The sequence below is a fragment of the Callithrix jacchus genome, chromosome 4, assembly GCF_049354715.1.
Source record: "Callithrix jacchus isolate 240 chromosome 4, calJac240_pri, whole genome shotgun sequence".
In the NCBI taxonomy this organism is placed as follows: Eukaryota; Metazoa; Chordata; class Mammalia; order Primates; family Cebidae; genus Callithrix; species Callithrix jacchus.
This window is the reverse complement of record NC_133505.1, coordinates 39503118-39519234: the sequence shown is the minus strand read 5'-3', so window position 1 is coordinate 39519234 and position 16117 is coordinate 39503118. Positions and strand designations below refer to the sequence as shown.

The 16117-nt window shown below is 57.1% G+C and overlaps 1 protein-coding gene across 2 annotated transcripts; it reads right to left on the bottom strand.

The window, feature by feature from the left end:
* Window positions 1-1547: 1547 nt before the first annotated feature.
* On the bottom strand, window positions 1548-15652 carry LOC100411501 (complement C4-A). 2 transcript variants are annotated; one of them, XM_035295294.3, is made up of 41 exons: window positions 15537-15652; window positions 15206-15404; window positions 14796-14997; window positions 14517-14587; window positions 14351-14439; window positions 14051-14133; window positions 13788-13884; window positions 13544-13649; window positions 13314-13446; window positions 12797-12912; window positions 12516-12695; window positions 12188-12370; window positions 11872-12057; window positions 11577-11735; window positions 11203-11329; window positions 10960-11034; window positions 10505-10702; window positions 10302-10413; window positions 10140-10210; window positions 9743-9882; window positions 9420-9629; window positions 9126-9177; window positions 8936-9025; window positions 8592-8801; window positions 8352-8427; window positions 8035-8191; window positions 7823-7939; window positions 7546-7717; window positions 7081-7313; window positions 6833-7000; window positions 6394-6453; window positions 5270-5363; window positions 4988-5174; window positions 4783-4873; window positions 4612-4686; window positions 3062-3164; window positions 2807-2896; window positions 2620-2718; window positions 2356-2439; window positions 1963-2095; window positions 1548-1815 (listed from the first exon to the last, which is right to left on the bottom strand). In XM_035295294.3, exons 1-41 carry the CDS (start codon window positions 15599-15601, stop codon window positions 1674-1676), a joined length of 5235 nt encoding a protein of 1744 aa, XP_035151185.1. In that variant the 5' UTR covers window positions 15602-15652; the 3' UTR covers window positions 1548-1673. The 2 variants fall into 2 exon arrangements, with proteins under 2 accessions (XP_035151185.1, XP_078224964.1); XM_078368838.1 differs by lacking the exon at window positions 2620-2718.
* Window positions 15653-16117: the final 465 nt, after the last annotated feature.

The following is a 16117-nucleotide window of genomic DNA, read 5'->3' as shown; positions in this document are numbered from 1 at the left end:
GCTGATGAATCCTGAATCTATTATCAGGACTGAGAAGGAGAAAACAGGATTGGGATTTCTGGGGTTGGGCAATGACGACTACTGCCATCTTCATGGTTGATCTCCCAGACCGGGCCATGTCTTGCCACAGATGCAACTGCATCCCTGGCTCTAGAAAATGGGTATATGCCACCACCATGCTGACCAGCTTTTGGGAGAAAGATGTGATGGGCAACCATAGGGCCATGTATGCAAGAGCCCCAGGAAACCTCTGCGACAGTGGGAAAGGTCCAAACTTCTCTAAGTTACATGGGATAAGAGCATACTCATTGGAAAAGGAGCGCACCCTGGAAGGCCGGTGTGCTTACTACTTGGCTCACCATCTCCCATCTCTTCCACCCCATCTCCAAATCCAAACTCCAAATGTGGTCAATTACATGCAATGTCCCCAGTGGTGCCCTGACCTGCCCCTGGCTTCCAAGCCTTTGTATATTCTCCTTCTGCTCCAGACACCCTCATCTACCCCTACTGGTTGCCTGGCTCTTTCTCAGTCTTCAGAGCCCCCCTTGGAGGCCACCTGCTCCAAGAAGCCTTCCCTGCCCCTGCTGGCAATGCCCCTGATTTGGTTAGATGCCTCACAGGACCACACCACTCCCTAACATGACATCTTTCACAGAGGTTGGGTACTGCCCATTCTCTTATCTGTCTCCCCCAGCAATGAGCCCTGGAATGAGTGAGTAGCTGTGTCTCTGGAACCTGGCACAGGGCATGGCCAGGTTCTTGAAGTGAAAGTTTCGCAAATTTTCGTCAAATGATTAGATGGCAGGCTGCTGAACTGCTGAACTGTCATGACGTCCATGGAAACTGATCTCAGCGAACTTCTTTGGACAGATTTTGGAGTCATCTCTGAAGACCCCAGGTATGCCACTAAATGGGGGGAAAACTAGGCACGGGAGGTGGGGAAGTTAGACCCCAGGAGAACAGCAGCTTCCTTAAGAGTATTAACAAACACACCAAAGTCAGACTTTTGGCTTGTTTCAAATCAGTAGCTGGAAAGACACCATGGGACCTGAGGATTGCACAACTCTGGGAAAGTCACCTCATGCCACTGATAACAGAACCAAGCGTCAGCAGGCTTTCAAATGCCCAGAAGTCAGCTAAAATCCACAGACCTCAGAACTGCCAGCAGCATGAGGACAGAGTGGGGGAGGTGTGGCTGGACAACAGCTCATGAGGCTGAAGAGCTGTGTCAGAGGTGTCGGCTGAGCATTAGCCCAGTCTAAGGCCATGGTGACTGGCGAAAGCCAGGCAGTGGAGGGCCTTGGAAGCTGAAGGGTGGCCATGGCGTGGACTCTGGTCCTTGGGATGCAGGCTTTTGGGTCCCAGCTCTGCTCAGGGTGGTCCTGTGATACACTAAACTCCTAGTGGGCCATCTGGGAAGGTTCGGCAGAGATGGGCGGCCCAAGGGTCATCAGGGCTCAGAGAGTCTGAGGTTATATCAACCTGGCCTGCCCCAGAACTGGAATGGGCAGGGGCACTGCTCTCGGCCCTACAACACACACTGACGCTTTGATGTCAAAGGCCTTTATTATGCCCCAGCCCCAGGCTGTGCTCAGGAAATGGGACACAGCAGTGCTTCCAGCTTCATGGTTCCCAGGCTCAGGTTCCTCCCGGGGGAGGTGGGAGGGCAGCCCTCACACCTGGCACCCCTGAGTGCTGTACTCCTGGATGAAGTCGTTGAGTTGGGCGCAGGCTGCCCGCTGGCGGGTGCTCTGGCACAGGCGTTCAGAGGGCATCTCCTCAATCCAGCTATTCGAGTCTAGCAGGTACTGGGGGCTGCAAGGGGCAAAGGGCCAGTCAGCAGGGCTCAGGAGGATGGCAGGTGGGAACGGAGAGCACAGGCATCTGGCTTCTGAGGGGCAAGGCCTAGGTGGTGAGGCATGAGGAGTACAAGAGAGAGACTGAGGGGACCAGATGACTCACTGTCCCTCAAGGTCATAGGTGGCTCCATCCAGACCCATGATCAAATATTCTTTCCCAGGTTCCAAGCGAAGGCGGCAAGAGGCTCGAACCAGGAAGTTGCGCATCTGATGAACAGTGGCCTTGACATCCTTGGCTGAGGGGGTGACGTGCACAAAAGTGATCAGAGGGGAAGAGAAGGTGCAGGACAAGCACAGCCCAGGGCTCTGTGTAGAGCCTCTCATTCCACCTCGGCCACCCCCATGGAGAGGTGCCACTGCCTCCCTACTGAAGGGCAAGCCCAAGGCTTCTGACAGGCCAAGGGGATTTTCACACGTCCATATGGTCAGGTCCTCAGCCAGACCTCAGCCTCCCTGTCTCCCCCGGCCCTGCCCGCCTCTCCAGTTCCTTCCATACTGAAGTGCAGGACTTGGGTGATCTTGGTCTCAAAGAGGCGGAAAGCAGCTCTGTTGTCTTCTCGGAGAACCTTAACCTGGAAGCCTAAGAGAGGGTTGGAAGAAGGGGGTGAGGTGAGTTACCTCGAGGCTGAGAGGGCAGGAAGTTGGTGTCAGAGCAAAGAGGCTGCATGTGTGGCCTGTAAGAGGAGCAGGCTACACCCAGAGAGACCAACACAGTCGGTCCCCAAGGGAAGGTGAGGCCAGGGCCTCAAGGAAGACTAACCATACTCCACACGGGGGTAGTAGCAGGCAAACTTCATCCTGTAGCCATCCTCATCCTGCAGGCCCCTCTCCAGGGCGCGACGCTGGCGAGGGCACTTCCCTGAAGTCAGGGGCCCCATCAGACAGTGCGGGGACCCCCCCCCCTGCCGGGCCATCTCCACCGCCCCGCCCCAGGCCCTCAGTCTCACCCTCAGCACACTGGCAGACTTCAGCAGAGCACAAGGTGGCCAGGAGCCTGCTCTTACTTGGTGCCCCATAAAACACAGAACATCTGCGCTCTGGAGAACAGAGAGGAGTTAGGGCACAGGCCACTCTGTTCTGCCTTCTCAGTCCCAGGGAGCCCCAGGGCTCTCTGACCCCTCACTGCCCCAGTGCCCACTGTCCCATAGGAGGGCACCTATGCCAAAGCTCCCCTGAATTCCAGGGTGTCCCGCCGTGCTCACCAGGGTTGTAGTAGTCATACAGGGCTGCGCTGGCCGGCTGCACCAGCCCCACGGGCACTTCCTGCACAGCTTCAAAGCCCACGCACTCCCGGGAGGTGGGGACCTGGCCCAGCATGGGGAGGAGAGTTGAGGGACCGGCTCCCAGGCCCTGCAGCCCCCTGTGCTGTACTGCCTTGGCCTGCTTTTGGTTCCTGTTGGCCTTCTCTCCAGTGTCCTTCACATTCTGTTACCTTCTATTCAGAGAACTCTCAAAGCTGCTCCACAAGGTCTCTGGTGACTTCACTTCCTAGAGGGTGACCTTGGCCCATTCTCACTGCCCCAGGCCTTCAGCATAGTCTTGCATCAGGGACATGTTCTCTGTGAAACTGTCCCTAAGCTAAGGGTTCACTTCTGGACCAGCCTTGGTTCTGACCCGGTCATTTCTTACATTTCCTGCTTCTGCCTTCCTTCCTCAATGGTCTCAAGCACTCTTTGGTTTCCACAAAACCAGTCCAGGCTGAAGATTCCCAAACTGAACTTGCAACTCCATCCTTGCATTAGGATTTTGGCAGGACCTGTACGTTCTCCAAGGCGCTCTGCCTGCCCCTAAACCCACTCGCCCTCCTGACAGCCTCATCTTTATCATGGATACAACTGGGTCCTTCTTTATTTGCCATAACCTGGAGGTTCCATCATCCTGCGTGATCCCACCACTTAGGTCCCAGGGCTGACCCCTCCTCGTGCCTATGTGGGCCCAGTCCACACGGTGCTGTGCCAGCGTCCCTCCTGAGCTAGACTGCTGCACCGTCAGCTCCCTACCCGGGAATCTTCCTGGCTCTGCATTTTCCATTGTGTTCAACCCAGGTGTGTCAGCCAGGCTTCCCCAGCTGATGGGACTGGACCTCCCACACACACTGGGCAGGGGTCTTCCTGACCTACAAACAGCTGGCTAACGACAGCCACCATGCCTTTCTCACATTTTCTCCCAGATGTTATAGTAAATGTTCAAAAAAATTTTTGAAGACGAGGCATGGTGGCTCAGGCCTGTAAACCTAGTACTTTGAAAGGCCTAGGACAGAGGATCGCTTGAAGCCAAGAGTTCAAGACCAGCCTGGGCAACAGAGCGAGAGTCACCCTGTCTTTACTAAATTAAAAAAAAAAAAAGTTTTCAGGGCCATAAGAGGGTTGATAACTGTTTTACAAAATTAGGCCATAAAAAGACAAATATAACTATCATCTCTGGCCACCATCACCTTGTAAAAGAAAATATACTTTAATATTTTTTAAAAAAGGAAGTTCAACAAAAAAAACAAAGGCAGCCCCTCAAGTTGAATAAAGCCAGCTTTACAAAAGGCCCCATCTCAAGCCCTGAGGGGACCCTGCTGACTGGCACTGGTCCCTGACACCTGCAGGTCTCCCCTTACTCTGCCGTGGCTCACAGGCTCACATTCTCGTCCTTCTCCCTGCTGACTTCACAAGGTCGCTGACACAGCATCTCCCGAGAAACCTCCTAACGCATACTCAGTAAACCAGGTGCCACCATCCCTTCCTGTGTCACCTCTCCCACTCACCGAGTCAAAATACAGCAGGACGTGGGGCCCCTCGGTCTCAAAGTGACTCACATAACGGTCAGAGAGGGAAGTCAGCTGTGTAGAAGGGGAGACGATCACAGGTCACAGGCCCTGCACATGACAGGGCCCAGCACCTGGAGCAGAGGGGGTGGCTCTGGGCGCTGACCACACCTTCTCCAGGTCAGCACGCAGGGCGTGGAATCCACTAAGGAGGGTGATGTCTGCGATGGCCATGCCGGACAGCCCCATGTTGCCATTCCGCCTGTGGAGAGATGTGACCTGTCATCCAGGTTCCGCCTGCGCGGGCTCCAGATGCCCAGCCCCAGCCTGGGTCCTGCCCTCCCTCCCCTGGCCCAGGGCAGCTCCCAGCACCCACCAGATGCACACAGTGTAGTGCACCCTGGACTCCTGCTCCTCCACCACCTTGGGTGCCTCCCTCCTGCGGCGGTTCCTCCGACCCTCAAACAGCTGCAGGGGCGTCACGGGCTGCAAATGGACATCTGGGTCGTCCCTGGCTGGAAACTCATCATACTCATAGTCCTCATAGTCCTCGTTTGCTTCCACTGCAAGGGAAGCATTGTGAGGAGAGCTGTGATGGCCACCTGGCTCCCTGCACCAAACCCTGCTGGGCTCAAGGCCTCCCAACCCCAACACTCACTCGTGTACTCGACGTGGCCTTTGACTGTCACTTCTATCTGCAGGTCCTGGCAGGTTGTGTTCTTCATGTCCATGACATTGTATACATGAAGGACCTGGCTCAGCAAGGGGCAGGAGAGGATGCCGGACATGTGAGGCCACAGACCTCTCTGGTGCCATACCTAAGGGCATCTTCCCGGGCTATGGTATTTGAGACCTTCAGTGCCTTCTCATCCCTGTCACTGCAGAGTCCACACACAAGTGGCACCTGATGCACCACAGGCAGTGGGTGAGACAGGCAGTGGGTGAGACAGACAGGCAAAGAAGCAGGGGCCTGCCCCCAGAGGCCAACACTCTAGACTGTGCTCGGAAGAGGCTGGACTGAAAAGCTCAGGAAAGGCTTCTGACCAAGGCTTGAAAGAGGAGAAAGAACTTGTCCTGTGGGCCAAGAAGCAGGGAAGGGCACAAAAGGCAAGGAGATCTGTGTAGACAAGGAGATCTGTCTGGCCGGCGAAGTGGGCAGAGGCCCAGCCCAGCCATGGGCAGCTCCCCCAAGGCTGACCCAACTGGAGCTTTTGGAGGGTCAGTCTCACTGCCGTGTGGACGGTGGATCAGACAGGGGACATAGGAGGTAGGGAGACATTCCGGGTAGGGAGAAGGCCGTCTTAGCACTGAATCTAGGATGCAAGCACCAAGGGCTGCAGCCAGCAGGGGAGCAGAGGAGGAGTCACTGGGGCCAAAAGGACAGGCTTGGTAGAGGGGCCGCTGACACGGCCTCTGGAGTAGTGGCCAGGCTCCTGGCTGGGAGCTCCCATCAGCCAGACAAGAGACACAGGATGAAGAAGGGCTTTGGGACATGCCCTGTCTGAGGTGCTGTGGGAGTGGGACAAGTGAGGCCCATGGCTCTGGGAAGAGGCCTGGACTGATGAGCAGGATTCAAAGCCATTAGCACAGAAGCAGGTAAAGGAAATAGATACCCAGAGACGTGGAGAGCAAGCAGGGGGAAAACACCAGTACAGAAGCACAGGACACCACCCCTGAGGTGTCTGCCTCTGCCCCCGGACCATGAACCTCTGCCCACAGGCCTCTCATTCCACACCCATCTCCCCGGCCAGTGCCTGGCCCCACCCCTTCCCTGGCCCTCACCTTCAAGGTTCCTTTGCTGTTTCCTCCCACCTTCACATTGATCTTGCTGCCCAAGGAAAACTTTCAGCAACAGAAAAGGGAAGGCGGTGTTAGAAGGGCACAAGCAAACCTATTTTTGTGGCTCCGATAACTTATCTCCTTCCTCAAAACAGTCCCACCTCCTCTCCCCACCTCACATTTCCACAAAGTTTACACCTTCACATGCATTATCTCGCCCAGCCTTGTAACAACCCTATAGGGTAGACTCTGCATATGTTACTCTGTAAGTGAGAAAACTGAAGCTCAGAGCTCCAGGTCACACAGCCAGGAAGTCAGTCATCCCCCAAGGACCCCAGGAAGAAGTGCTGCGGGGATTCCACGGGTGGGAGGGTGGGGATGGCTTCAGCCCTGACCACGCAGGCCCAGATGTAATGGCAACCCAGGCAAGAAAGTGGTTCACCTGTAGCTCCTCCTCCAGGCCATGACTCTGGTGGTTGTTCAGCTGCAGCATGTGGGACTTGAACCCATTCCGGCCTGTGGAGCTGAGAGTCACATTGAGTACCCTCTCCTCGGTGGTGTGAGAAGAGATCCAGTAGGCAGACAGGGCATCCAGGGCAATCACCGTGTCCTGGGGAGGTTGGGCCCAGACTCAAGCGCTTGGTCTCAGGACTATTCCCCTACCCCCCAGAGCCCGGGGGTGGCCCCTACTTGGGTACTGCGGAATCCGCCTTGGAAGCTGCCCTGACGGGTGAGCCAGGCTGCAGCCTGGTCTGCCATCTCTGCCTTGCCCTCATGAAGCAGGAGGTGCAACAGGGCATAGGCTGTGGTCTCAATCCACAGTGCCGGGGCTTGGGGCACGGGGTCTGCTGGGCTTCGAGGAGCCGGGGTGGGCGACACAGCATTGTTCTGAGAACCAGTGACTGAGCCCCAGTACAGGTTATCTGGAAGTGAAGGGAGACCTCGGGTAAACAGGAGGGCAGGGAGAAGATCCCAGTCCCCTGGCCCTTAGCCACTCCCTGCTGGGCTCTCCTGACCCTCCCCCACCCACCCGTTTACACCTTCATTCCTCCTCTGAGTCTTCATCTAGCTTCTCCTCCTCGCCTCTAGGCACAGTCCAGGATCCTAAGGCCCCTTGGGCCTCAGGCTCACTGCCAGGAGCCCCTCGTCCCTCACCTCCAGACTCCTGGGCCATGGCCATGAGGTTGTTGTGGGCAACACCCCGCAGGTCTACAGGGGCCTTGGTCAGTGTCAGGGTATACGCCGTGATGGCGGCTGCGTGGGCGCCCAGGAGCCCAGCAGTTGCTTTCTCCCCCAAAAACGAGTTTGCCTTTGAGATGGATGCTTCCTGAAAGAAAACGGGAGGAAGGTCTGGGGGCTGGACCCCTGGGTTCCTGAGGAAAAAGGGGGAGAGCCGAGGGCCAGTGGAGGGCAGAAACACCACTGTCCTTACCACGCTCTGCTTCAACTGCTCTGCACCCTCGTCCTGGAAGATGGCCAGCCCATGATGAAGGGCAATGGTCACAAACGCTGTGAGTGCCACAGTCTCATCATTGCCCACCAAACCCCCCTAGTGAGGGGAGAAAAGAAGATGTCAAACAGGAGGGGGAAGGGGCAAAGAGAATCTGACTGGTGCTCCTTGGCCGGGCCCCAGCATGCCCACACCTGCATGCCCCTGTGTAACACTGGACAGGGGTCCTGGAACGAGCCGTCAGCCTGCTGCTGGGACAGCAGCCACTTAGCCGTCTCCTGCAGATTCTCAGGTGAGCCTCCTACCTGCTCCTGGGCCAAACTCAGGACCTTCAGCACAAAGGCTGTGAGCCTGGAGGGGAGCAAAGGAGGGTTGGGGATAAGGACTTGCTTATCCTTATGCCCATGCCCCCAGGTGCCCGGTTATTCACCCTCCCATTGTACCAGCTCTGTCCCGTCCCTGCCCCCGCCCTGACCCCCTCAGAGCCCTGGAATCCCTCTCCCAACCTTACCAGGTACTGCTGTCCCGTGTTAACCAAGCCCCATAGGAACCATCTGTCTTTCGAAACTGCTGGATCCGCATGTAGCCTTGGAGAGGAGAGGTGGTCGCTCAGGTGACACTCACCCTTCTGCTGTTTGAGCCCAAGGCCATGCTCCCCATCCCCATCTTTCCCTCTGTAGCTTCCTGGGCTGCTCATATTCTAGGAACTATCCTTTCCTGGCCCCCTCCTGCATGCCTCTGCACCCAGAACCTTTCTGGATCAGATCCACGGCGTGGTCCTTGGTCTCGGGGGGCAGTGAGCCCCACTGCTCTGTCTTGTCCAGGTATCGGGAAGCAGCCAGTGTCGGAGCCAAGTAGATCATGGTTTGCTCTGCACAGCCTCTGGGAAGCCTCAAAAGGGAGGCCACACCTCCTGGTGACAAGGCCCCCTCAGAGCCCAAAGTGTCCATTGGATCTGAGGCTACATGGGAAGGAGAGGGTGGAGGTCTGAGGACTCTGCGTCAGAGGCTCACGGGGAGTGGGACCAAGCAGGGATCCACAAGTCCACATGAATCTGAAGGTGGCCACTGGGAAGGGGCCAAAGGGCACTCCCACCTGTAACCCTGACGTAGCTGTTAAAGTCCCCATCAGGGATCATATTGGGATCAGAGTTGCCTGGAATTTCCAAGGTCCGGGCTCGGTGGTCTGGAAAAATGGGGGAAGTTGGTAGCTTGTCCTGCTGTCCACATCCCCACTGCCTGTACCCCCTTAGGAAACCAATGGCTGCAAGTAGAGGGTCACTCACCCAGGGGGTTGAGTTCATATACCAGCTCCTCCGTTTGGATGGCCCCTTCCTTCTGTCTCAGGGAAAACATGGTTGTGAGGTCACATAGGACCACAGCCTGCCCTGCCAGCACAGACTCCCCCAGGACTTTGAGTTTCAACCCAGGGACAAAGCTGGATCAGAACTGTAGAAAATGTGAACCAACCGAGGCTTTGCTTTGGGTGTTGGCCCCTAACCTGGCCAGCAGAGAGAGTGCTGAGGGTAGGGCATACAGCTGGGGGCCCAGGGACTTGTATTCAGGGGTGCTCCATTCACCTCAATCTGCAGAACTTTAGACACTGCATCTCCCACAGGGAATTCAAAGGACCCTCGAGCCACCACCTTCAGGGACACAGCAGCAGCTGCCGTGGGCACCACAGAGAAGGCAACAGGCCGGGCAGAGCCCGCAGGCACCAGTACCTGCTGGGCTAGCCCTCCGCCCCCAGCCAGACACAGCCCCTCCACTGGGGACACGTGGACGCTCACCTGAGGGCAGGAAAATGAGGATGGCCAGAGTCCCGGCCTGGTTAGGGCCCCCACCCTTCACTGGGCCCTGGCTCCCCAAACCCCTGTATTCCCAGGCTCCCACAGGGCCTCACAGTCAGGTTTTTATCCAGGTAGTTGTAGAGGACAGGCCGCAGCTCGAGCTGCTCAAAGCGGTGGACAGACACGGGCAGGCGGAGGTGCATGTGGAACTCACGGAACACCCGGACTTGGACTGGTGTGGCCACGCATAGGCCTGAGGGAAGGGAAGTGGGGCCAGGGGGCAGAGGTCAGAGGGGTCATCGAAGCTTCAGGGCCATAGGAGGGAGGGGTGGGGGTGACCCAGCTCTGTCTCAGCCTGCCTCTGCCCTGTGGCCCACACCAGCTGCATGCTGGCACAGACCTCCCTAGATCACTGGACCCCCTTCCTACATTGAAAGCAAAGGAAGCAGGGAGCTGGAGTCAAGGGAAATAAAAGTGGGGTCACCTGAAGCCCAGAGACGGTGACCTCACCTTTGGTTTTGGACAGGCTCAGGCCATGGATCTCCCATGTGGTCAGAGAGTCGGGGAGCCACAGTGTCAATCTGTGTAGGGAAAGGTGGAGAAGCCCCGTCATACTCTGGGCTGGCCCCCAGACACAGCCCAGAGACAAGCTGGGCTGGCAAACTCTCTCACGTTTGGAAGTGGTCCACTGCTTCCACTCTCCAGAGCCAGTTCTCCGGGAAGAAGCTGCGCACGGGAATGTCATCCTCATCAATCAGGTCTTCCTCCTGCAGGATCTCCAGGGCTGGGAGACCACGGTGGACAGGAGTGAGGAGGGGGCCATTCTGCCCTTGTGAGCACTGCCGCTTGTGCCCCAGCCCCACACGGCTCCTCACCTCGTTCAAGGCCCACCTGGCCCCGGACCCTGCTCTTCTTACGCAGGTTCTCAGCAAATTGGCAGCAGGATAGGAAGGGCTCCCGGCAGTCCAGCTGCGGCACGCGGGCTGCCCGCTGCTCACAGGAACGTATCATGGGCAGCCGTGTCAGCCCATCCTCACAGCAGCGCTTGGCTGTTGGGGAAGCATACTGACCCACTGCGGGCCAGGTAGGAGTGGGCATGAGAGGACAAAAAGAAGATACACCTCAGCCCCGCCCCGACCCCTTGAGACCAGCAACATGAGAGACTGGTGGAAAGAGCTGCCCACCCTTCCACCTGTATTCCTGGAATTCGGATTTTTGTCCCCAAATACCACACATTGGTTCAGCAAGGAGCCAAGGGGCAGAGAGGCAGACCCCCATCCCTGATCCCACGTGGAGAGCCTAAGCTGCCCCCTAGGGACCCACAACTCACATTTCTCACTAATTGCCTTTTGGAAGTTCACGTTCCTCTTTTTCCGGGTTGTCTTCTCTTTGGGACAGCTCAGTCCTGGTAGAGAGCAAGGCTGCAGTCCAGGCATCAGGCACTGGGCCTCCTCTCCTCCTCCCCTTCCCCTGCCCGGCCCTTCCCGCCCCGACTCTTCCTATCTGGCCTCCTCAGGCCCTTCCTCCTCCCTTACCTTCCCACCACCCACTCCCCTTCCTTCTCTGTTCTCACTCTTTCTGGATGAGGTCCATTGGTCTCCATCGGAAAAGGCCAGGCCTGTTGCCTGGAACACCTGAACGGCACTATCCCCACCCCCAGGACCACAGCCGAGGTCATAGCTGTTCATAACTTCAAAGACCTGGGAAGAAGAAGCAGGAATCCTGGAGCCAAGCGTGGCTGAGGGGCAGGACTGAGCACTCGCACAGGTGAGAGGGCAGCGTGTGGACGGATAGGAAAGGGTGCAGAGCAAGGAGACAGACACGCAGGGCCAAGTGGGGAAGAGGCTGTGGGGAGCCTCAGGGGGATCCAGGAGCTGCACCCAGGGCTCAGGGCAGCAGGGATGAGCTGTGGAGGGGTGGGAGGCTGGGGAGAGAGTGTGGACAAACCTTGCCCATGTTGAGGGGCTTGTGGGCCTTGCTGCCCACAGCGTACAGAGCTGTGTCCAAGGCCCCCAGCGCCACCAGGGCTGGGGAATCAGTTTGTAAGCGGAGCTTCATGGACTCCCCATTCCGGTACTCCTTGGCACCGTCCACGCTGAGCTCCAGCTGGCAGAGGCGGGAGGTGGGGGTGGTCAGAGTGGGACAGCTTCCTTCAGTCCTGGCATCCTCACTGCCCCCCTGCTAGCAATCACCCTGTCCTTAACCCCTCAGCACACGTGCCATCTCTCCTGACCCCGGTCACCTTGCCCTCGCAGGCCCCAGCCTGGACATCCACTCGCAGGGAGTTGGCCACTGGGTGGTCTCCATGGTAGTAGAAGGCCACAAAGTAGAAGGAGGGTGCCAGGTGATGGTCCACAAACACAGAGACTGAGGTCAGGTGCCTCCTGGGCTCTTGCTTCATTAACACGATCTGCCCCCGGGATAGGATCTGGGCAAGAAGGGGAGGGATGAGAGTGACTGCCTCTTCATGGGACAGCCCCAGCCTCGAACCCCCCAGCCCCACCCAGAAGGCCCTTCCTTGCACCCCAGCCCTCTTTGACTCCCCGGCTCATGCACACCATGTAGTAGTAATGAGAAAAGGTGGCCCCACTGCCCACAGCTCGAAGGTTCAGGTTCAGATTGTCCCCAATACGAGGAGGTCGAGGATCCGGCCGCTCAATAGACAGAAACCCAGGGCCTCCTGAAGGTGGGGCTGCCACAGTGAGCCTGGCTATGGCTGGATAGGGGGAGCCTGCAGATACCTGGAGAGGGAGGCAGGTGCAAGTAGGGTAGTAGCTCAGAGCCAGGTACCCCACCCTCCCCCCAAGTCGGGCCATGGATACGCAGGACTCCGGCTCACCCTCGTCCCCTTCCCCCACCATCTCCTAGGAGTCCGAGGAGTCCTACCGAGAGCTGCAGTGCTGAGACAGCCTGAGGGATGCTGATGGGAATGCTGACTTGGCCGCTCCCATCTGTGTTTTGTTGGATGTCCTGGATGTTAGAACCAGACCCAGGAGAAGACACCGTGGCAGAAACTTTGACCGGAATGCCAGAAGCTGGGGAGCCTGACATATCACGGACCAAGGCCTAGGCAAGAAAAGGAGGGCAGGTGAAAGAGAGTGGTCAGAACCTGAGCCCTCCTGACTACCACACCCCCCCACCATTTGTCCTTCCCCTCTGGAAGAAACCTGCAGCAGGAAAGGGGACCCAGGCACGAGGTGTCGCTTGGTCTTGCTAAGATCCAAAGAGAAGGGGGATGATACAAAGCGCCAGGATGTGAGCTCTGCCTCCTCCATCTCCCCACCTGCAAGATAAAGGACAGAGAGGCGGAGGACAGAGCCCAAGAAGAGAGGGACAGGAGGACAAGTGGGAGTAGCTTGACCATTTCCCTCCCACAGGACAGTGAGCTCCCAGGGCACAGGCTGCCGTCTTCCTGTCTCTGCAATCTGGGCCCAGCGCAGGACAGTGAACAATACATGTGCACTGGAGGAGTGAACAAATGAGCAGAATGAGCAAACAAATAGACTGAGCCAGGCAAACGGGCTGAGTCACAGAGACAGAGTTGGAGAGAGGACCAGGGTTCCTGGGTGTTTCCTGGTTTTGAGTCTGAGATGAGGTGGGAGAAGTGGGGTAGTATTGGTGCTGGAGGTCAGCTCAGAGGTCAGAGGCATGGGTCTGGGGTTACAATCAGGGTAAGTCACCCACCTGGAGACTCAATGATGGCTGCAGCAACATAGAGACACAGCCCCTGAAGGTCAGTAATGCTCATATTTAGCTTCTCCAGGGCATCCTGGAACTCTGCCTTTGAGAGGGAAATGTGGCTCTGTCCATTCACCAGCTGGGGCACAGAAAGAAACAGAGCATAGGGTGAGACTAGGTCTCCCACCTCACCTGCCTTGCCCCTTCCCCTCCCCAACCCCTATCCTTCTTCCTACCTTGGTCTGACTCTCCAGCCCCCGAAGGAAAGTCTTCTTACCATCCTCATCCAGGAGCCCAAAGCGCACATATGCCACCCCCTGCACTGGCTTCCCATAGATGTACCTGTCATGGCAGGGAGAAGAGGGTGGGCCAAGGGCTGGGGGAAATGATGGCCTGAGGGCAGGGAAGCAGGTGCCCATTCATACTGAGTAGGGAGCAGAACCCTGTGCTGGTGGGCAGAGTGGGGGAGGGAGGTATTACCTGGCCTGGATGTCTAACTGGATTTCATCAAGATGGTCTGGCACCGTCAGGATGTAGGGCTTTCCAGGGGTGATCTTCACCTCAAAGTTGGGAAGGACTGACCCAGGGTGAAGAGGTAGGCAGGTCAGACTCCAGTTCAAAGACTCTCCTCTGCTCAGGGCTGTGGCATATCTCCCTGCCCTGAGCTTCTCCCACTACCTCTCCTTCCACCCTTATTTCCTTCAGGAAAGCAGCTGCCTGTCCCTCAAGTTTCCAGCTCTCACCATATTTCTTCACCTCAAATTGGGTGCTGCTGTTGGAGTTCAGGCTATCTGAGAATCGGGCTGAGATCTTCCAGGTCCCTGGCCTGAGAATGGACAAGAAAGGGACTCAGCCCGCCTGTGCAGTGGGGCATGGAGAGCCAATGGCCTGCTTCCCTGGGAAGAGGACTGTGGGGGTTAACCAGAGGCTCAGGAGGCTGAGGGCCCGGGCATCTCGGGATGTGGCTCTGCTGGGAGGCAGAGAGCCTAACAGAAATTGGGGTGGTATAGCTTGGGGACAGCCCCCAGATTGGGGGAGCTCACTGTGAGATGTCCGGGATCACGAAGTCATCCTGGAAGATGGATGACGGCAAGTACACCTCCTTCTTCCGCACACGGAGACCGTGAGAGTTCTGCAAGGGGAGAAGTGGTCACAGACGGGAGGTCACATCAGTGGCCAGGGTCAGAAGGCCAGAGGTCAGAGACTCACCTCCACTGTGACTGTGATGGCGTCAGTGCTCGGGCGCATCTTTTGATCCAGAGCAAAGACCCGGTACCGAACTGGAAGTGGAGGACGAGAGAGGTGAGCAGGGTTCCATGTGCAAGGGGAGGTGGGTCCAACTCCACGGAGGAAGCGGGGGACAAATATTTCCTAAGCAGCCCTACATGTGGCACTGTCTTTCATGTTATCTCACTTAGGGAGCACCAAACAGGTCCTGAGAGAGCTTGGAGGGGGGTTAAAGTTTGAGGCCCTGGAGCTGAGACTCACCCCGCTGGCCAGGGTTGTAAATGGGCTGGTCTGTCTGCAAAAAGAGGTGCCCCCGTCGAGAAGAGAAGAGCAGGTTGACACCCTGGGTGCTTGTCTGTTTGGACAAGGAGTCCTTTAGCCATGGTGACTGGGCCACCAGCTGGACCTCAGGGCCTCTGAGGAGTTGATGAAGGCCACAGCTCTTCACGTCTTTCCTGGGCACCTGTCAGGAGAGGGAAAGGGAGTGGATCACAGAGTGAGAAAGAGCTGGTGGAGAAGGACAGAGACCAAAGGAGAAATACGGAAGGAGAATGCCAGGGTGGGAACACAGGAGGGGAAGAAGCCAGTGGGAAGATGAACACACTCACAAGACAGAGGGGAACAGGGTGGGAGGTCCCCAGAAGCAGCAGGAGGGTGAGGGGTTCAGTTACCTGGAGACTGAGGAGTGCGACGTTTTTTTCTGAGGTAAGGGTAAAGTCCACCTTTGGGGAGCAGGGGGCATTATTGTAAGATGGGTTTCTCAGAAACACTGATCCTGTCACTACCTGTCCTCGGGGCACATCCTGGAGTTGCACCCCCACTGATAGGGGGACCCCCAGATGAACCACAGAAGGAGAGAACAGGAGCAACCTGGAGAGAACAGACAGGATCAGCAGTCAGACTTCACTCTAACCACTCCACCCCTGCTCTCCCTCACTACTGAATCGGGTCCCATTGACAGCCCTGCCCCAAGCCAAGCACCCAGCATCCCGCCTCCAGGACCTGGGCTTCTGAAGAGATAAGGTGAAGAAGCTGGATGCCCAGATCAGCCTCCAGAGGAGCCTCATGGCTGGAGGATCCAAGAGGGGTTAGATCCGTCTGTCTGTCTGCTACCTTCTGGCCAAGCTAGGGCTTGGGACAGAGTTAACCCTGGACCTTGCTCCTCCCCTGGCCCAGCTAAGCTGGGAAACCACGTGACAGCCAAGAAATGCAACTGGCTTCAGGCCCAGTGTTGTGGGGGCGCCCCGGACACCTGGGTCTCCCAGAGAATCTCTGAGAGAATCTTGGCCCAGAAATCACCCTGTCCTTTCCTGTTAACCCCTCTCATTCCAGTGCCTGTGCACCTCCCGCTACCAGGTATATCTGTATCAGGGTATAAGGTGCACACAATCTCATGTTACATGGGCATACAAGGGCCCAACATGGCTCACAAGCACAGAATTTTTAAAGGCCCTCACAAAACGACAGGCTTCTAAGACACTTGTCTCTTCCTTTCCTTCCAACACAAACTGAACTATACTAGGCTTTTGCTTTTTGTAGGCCCTAACAGAAATTCTGTGGTTTAGATTAGGTGCACGCTCCCT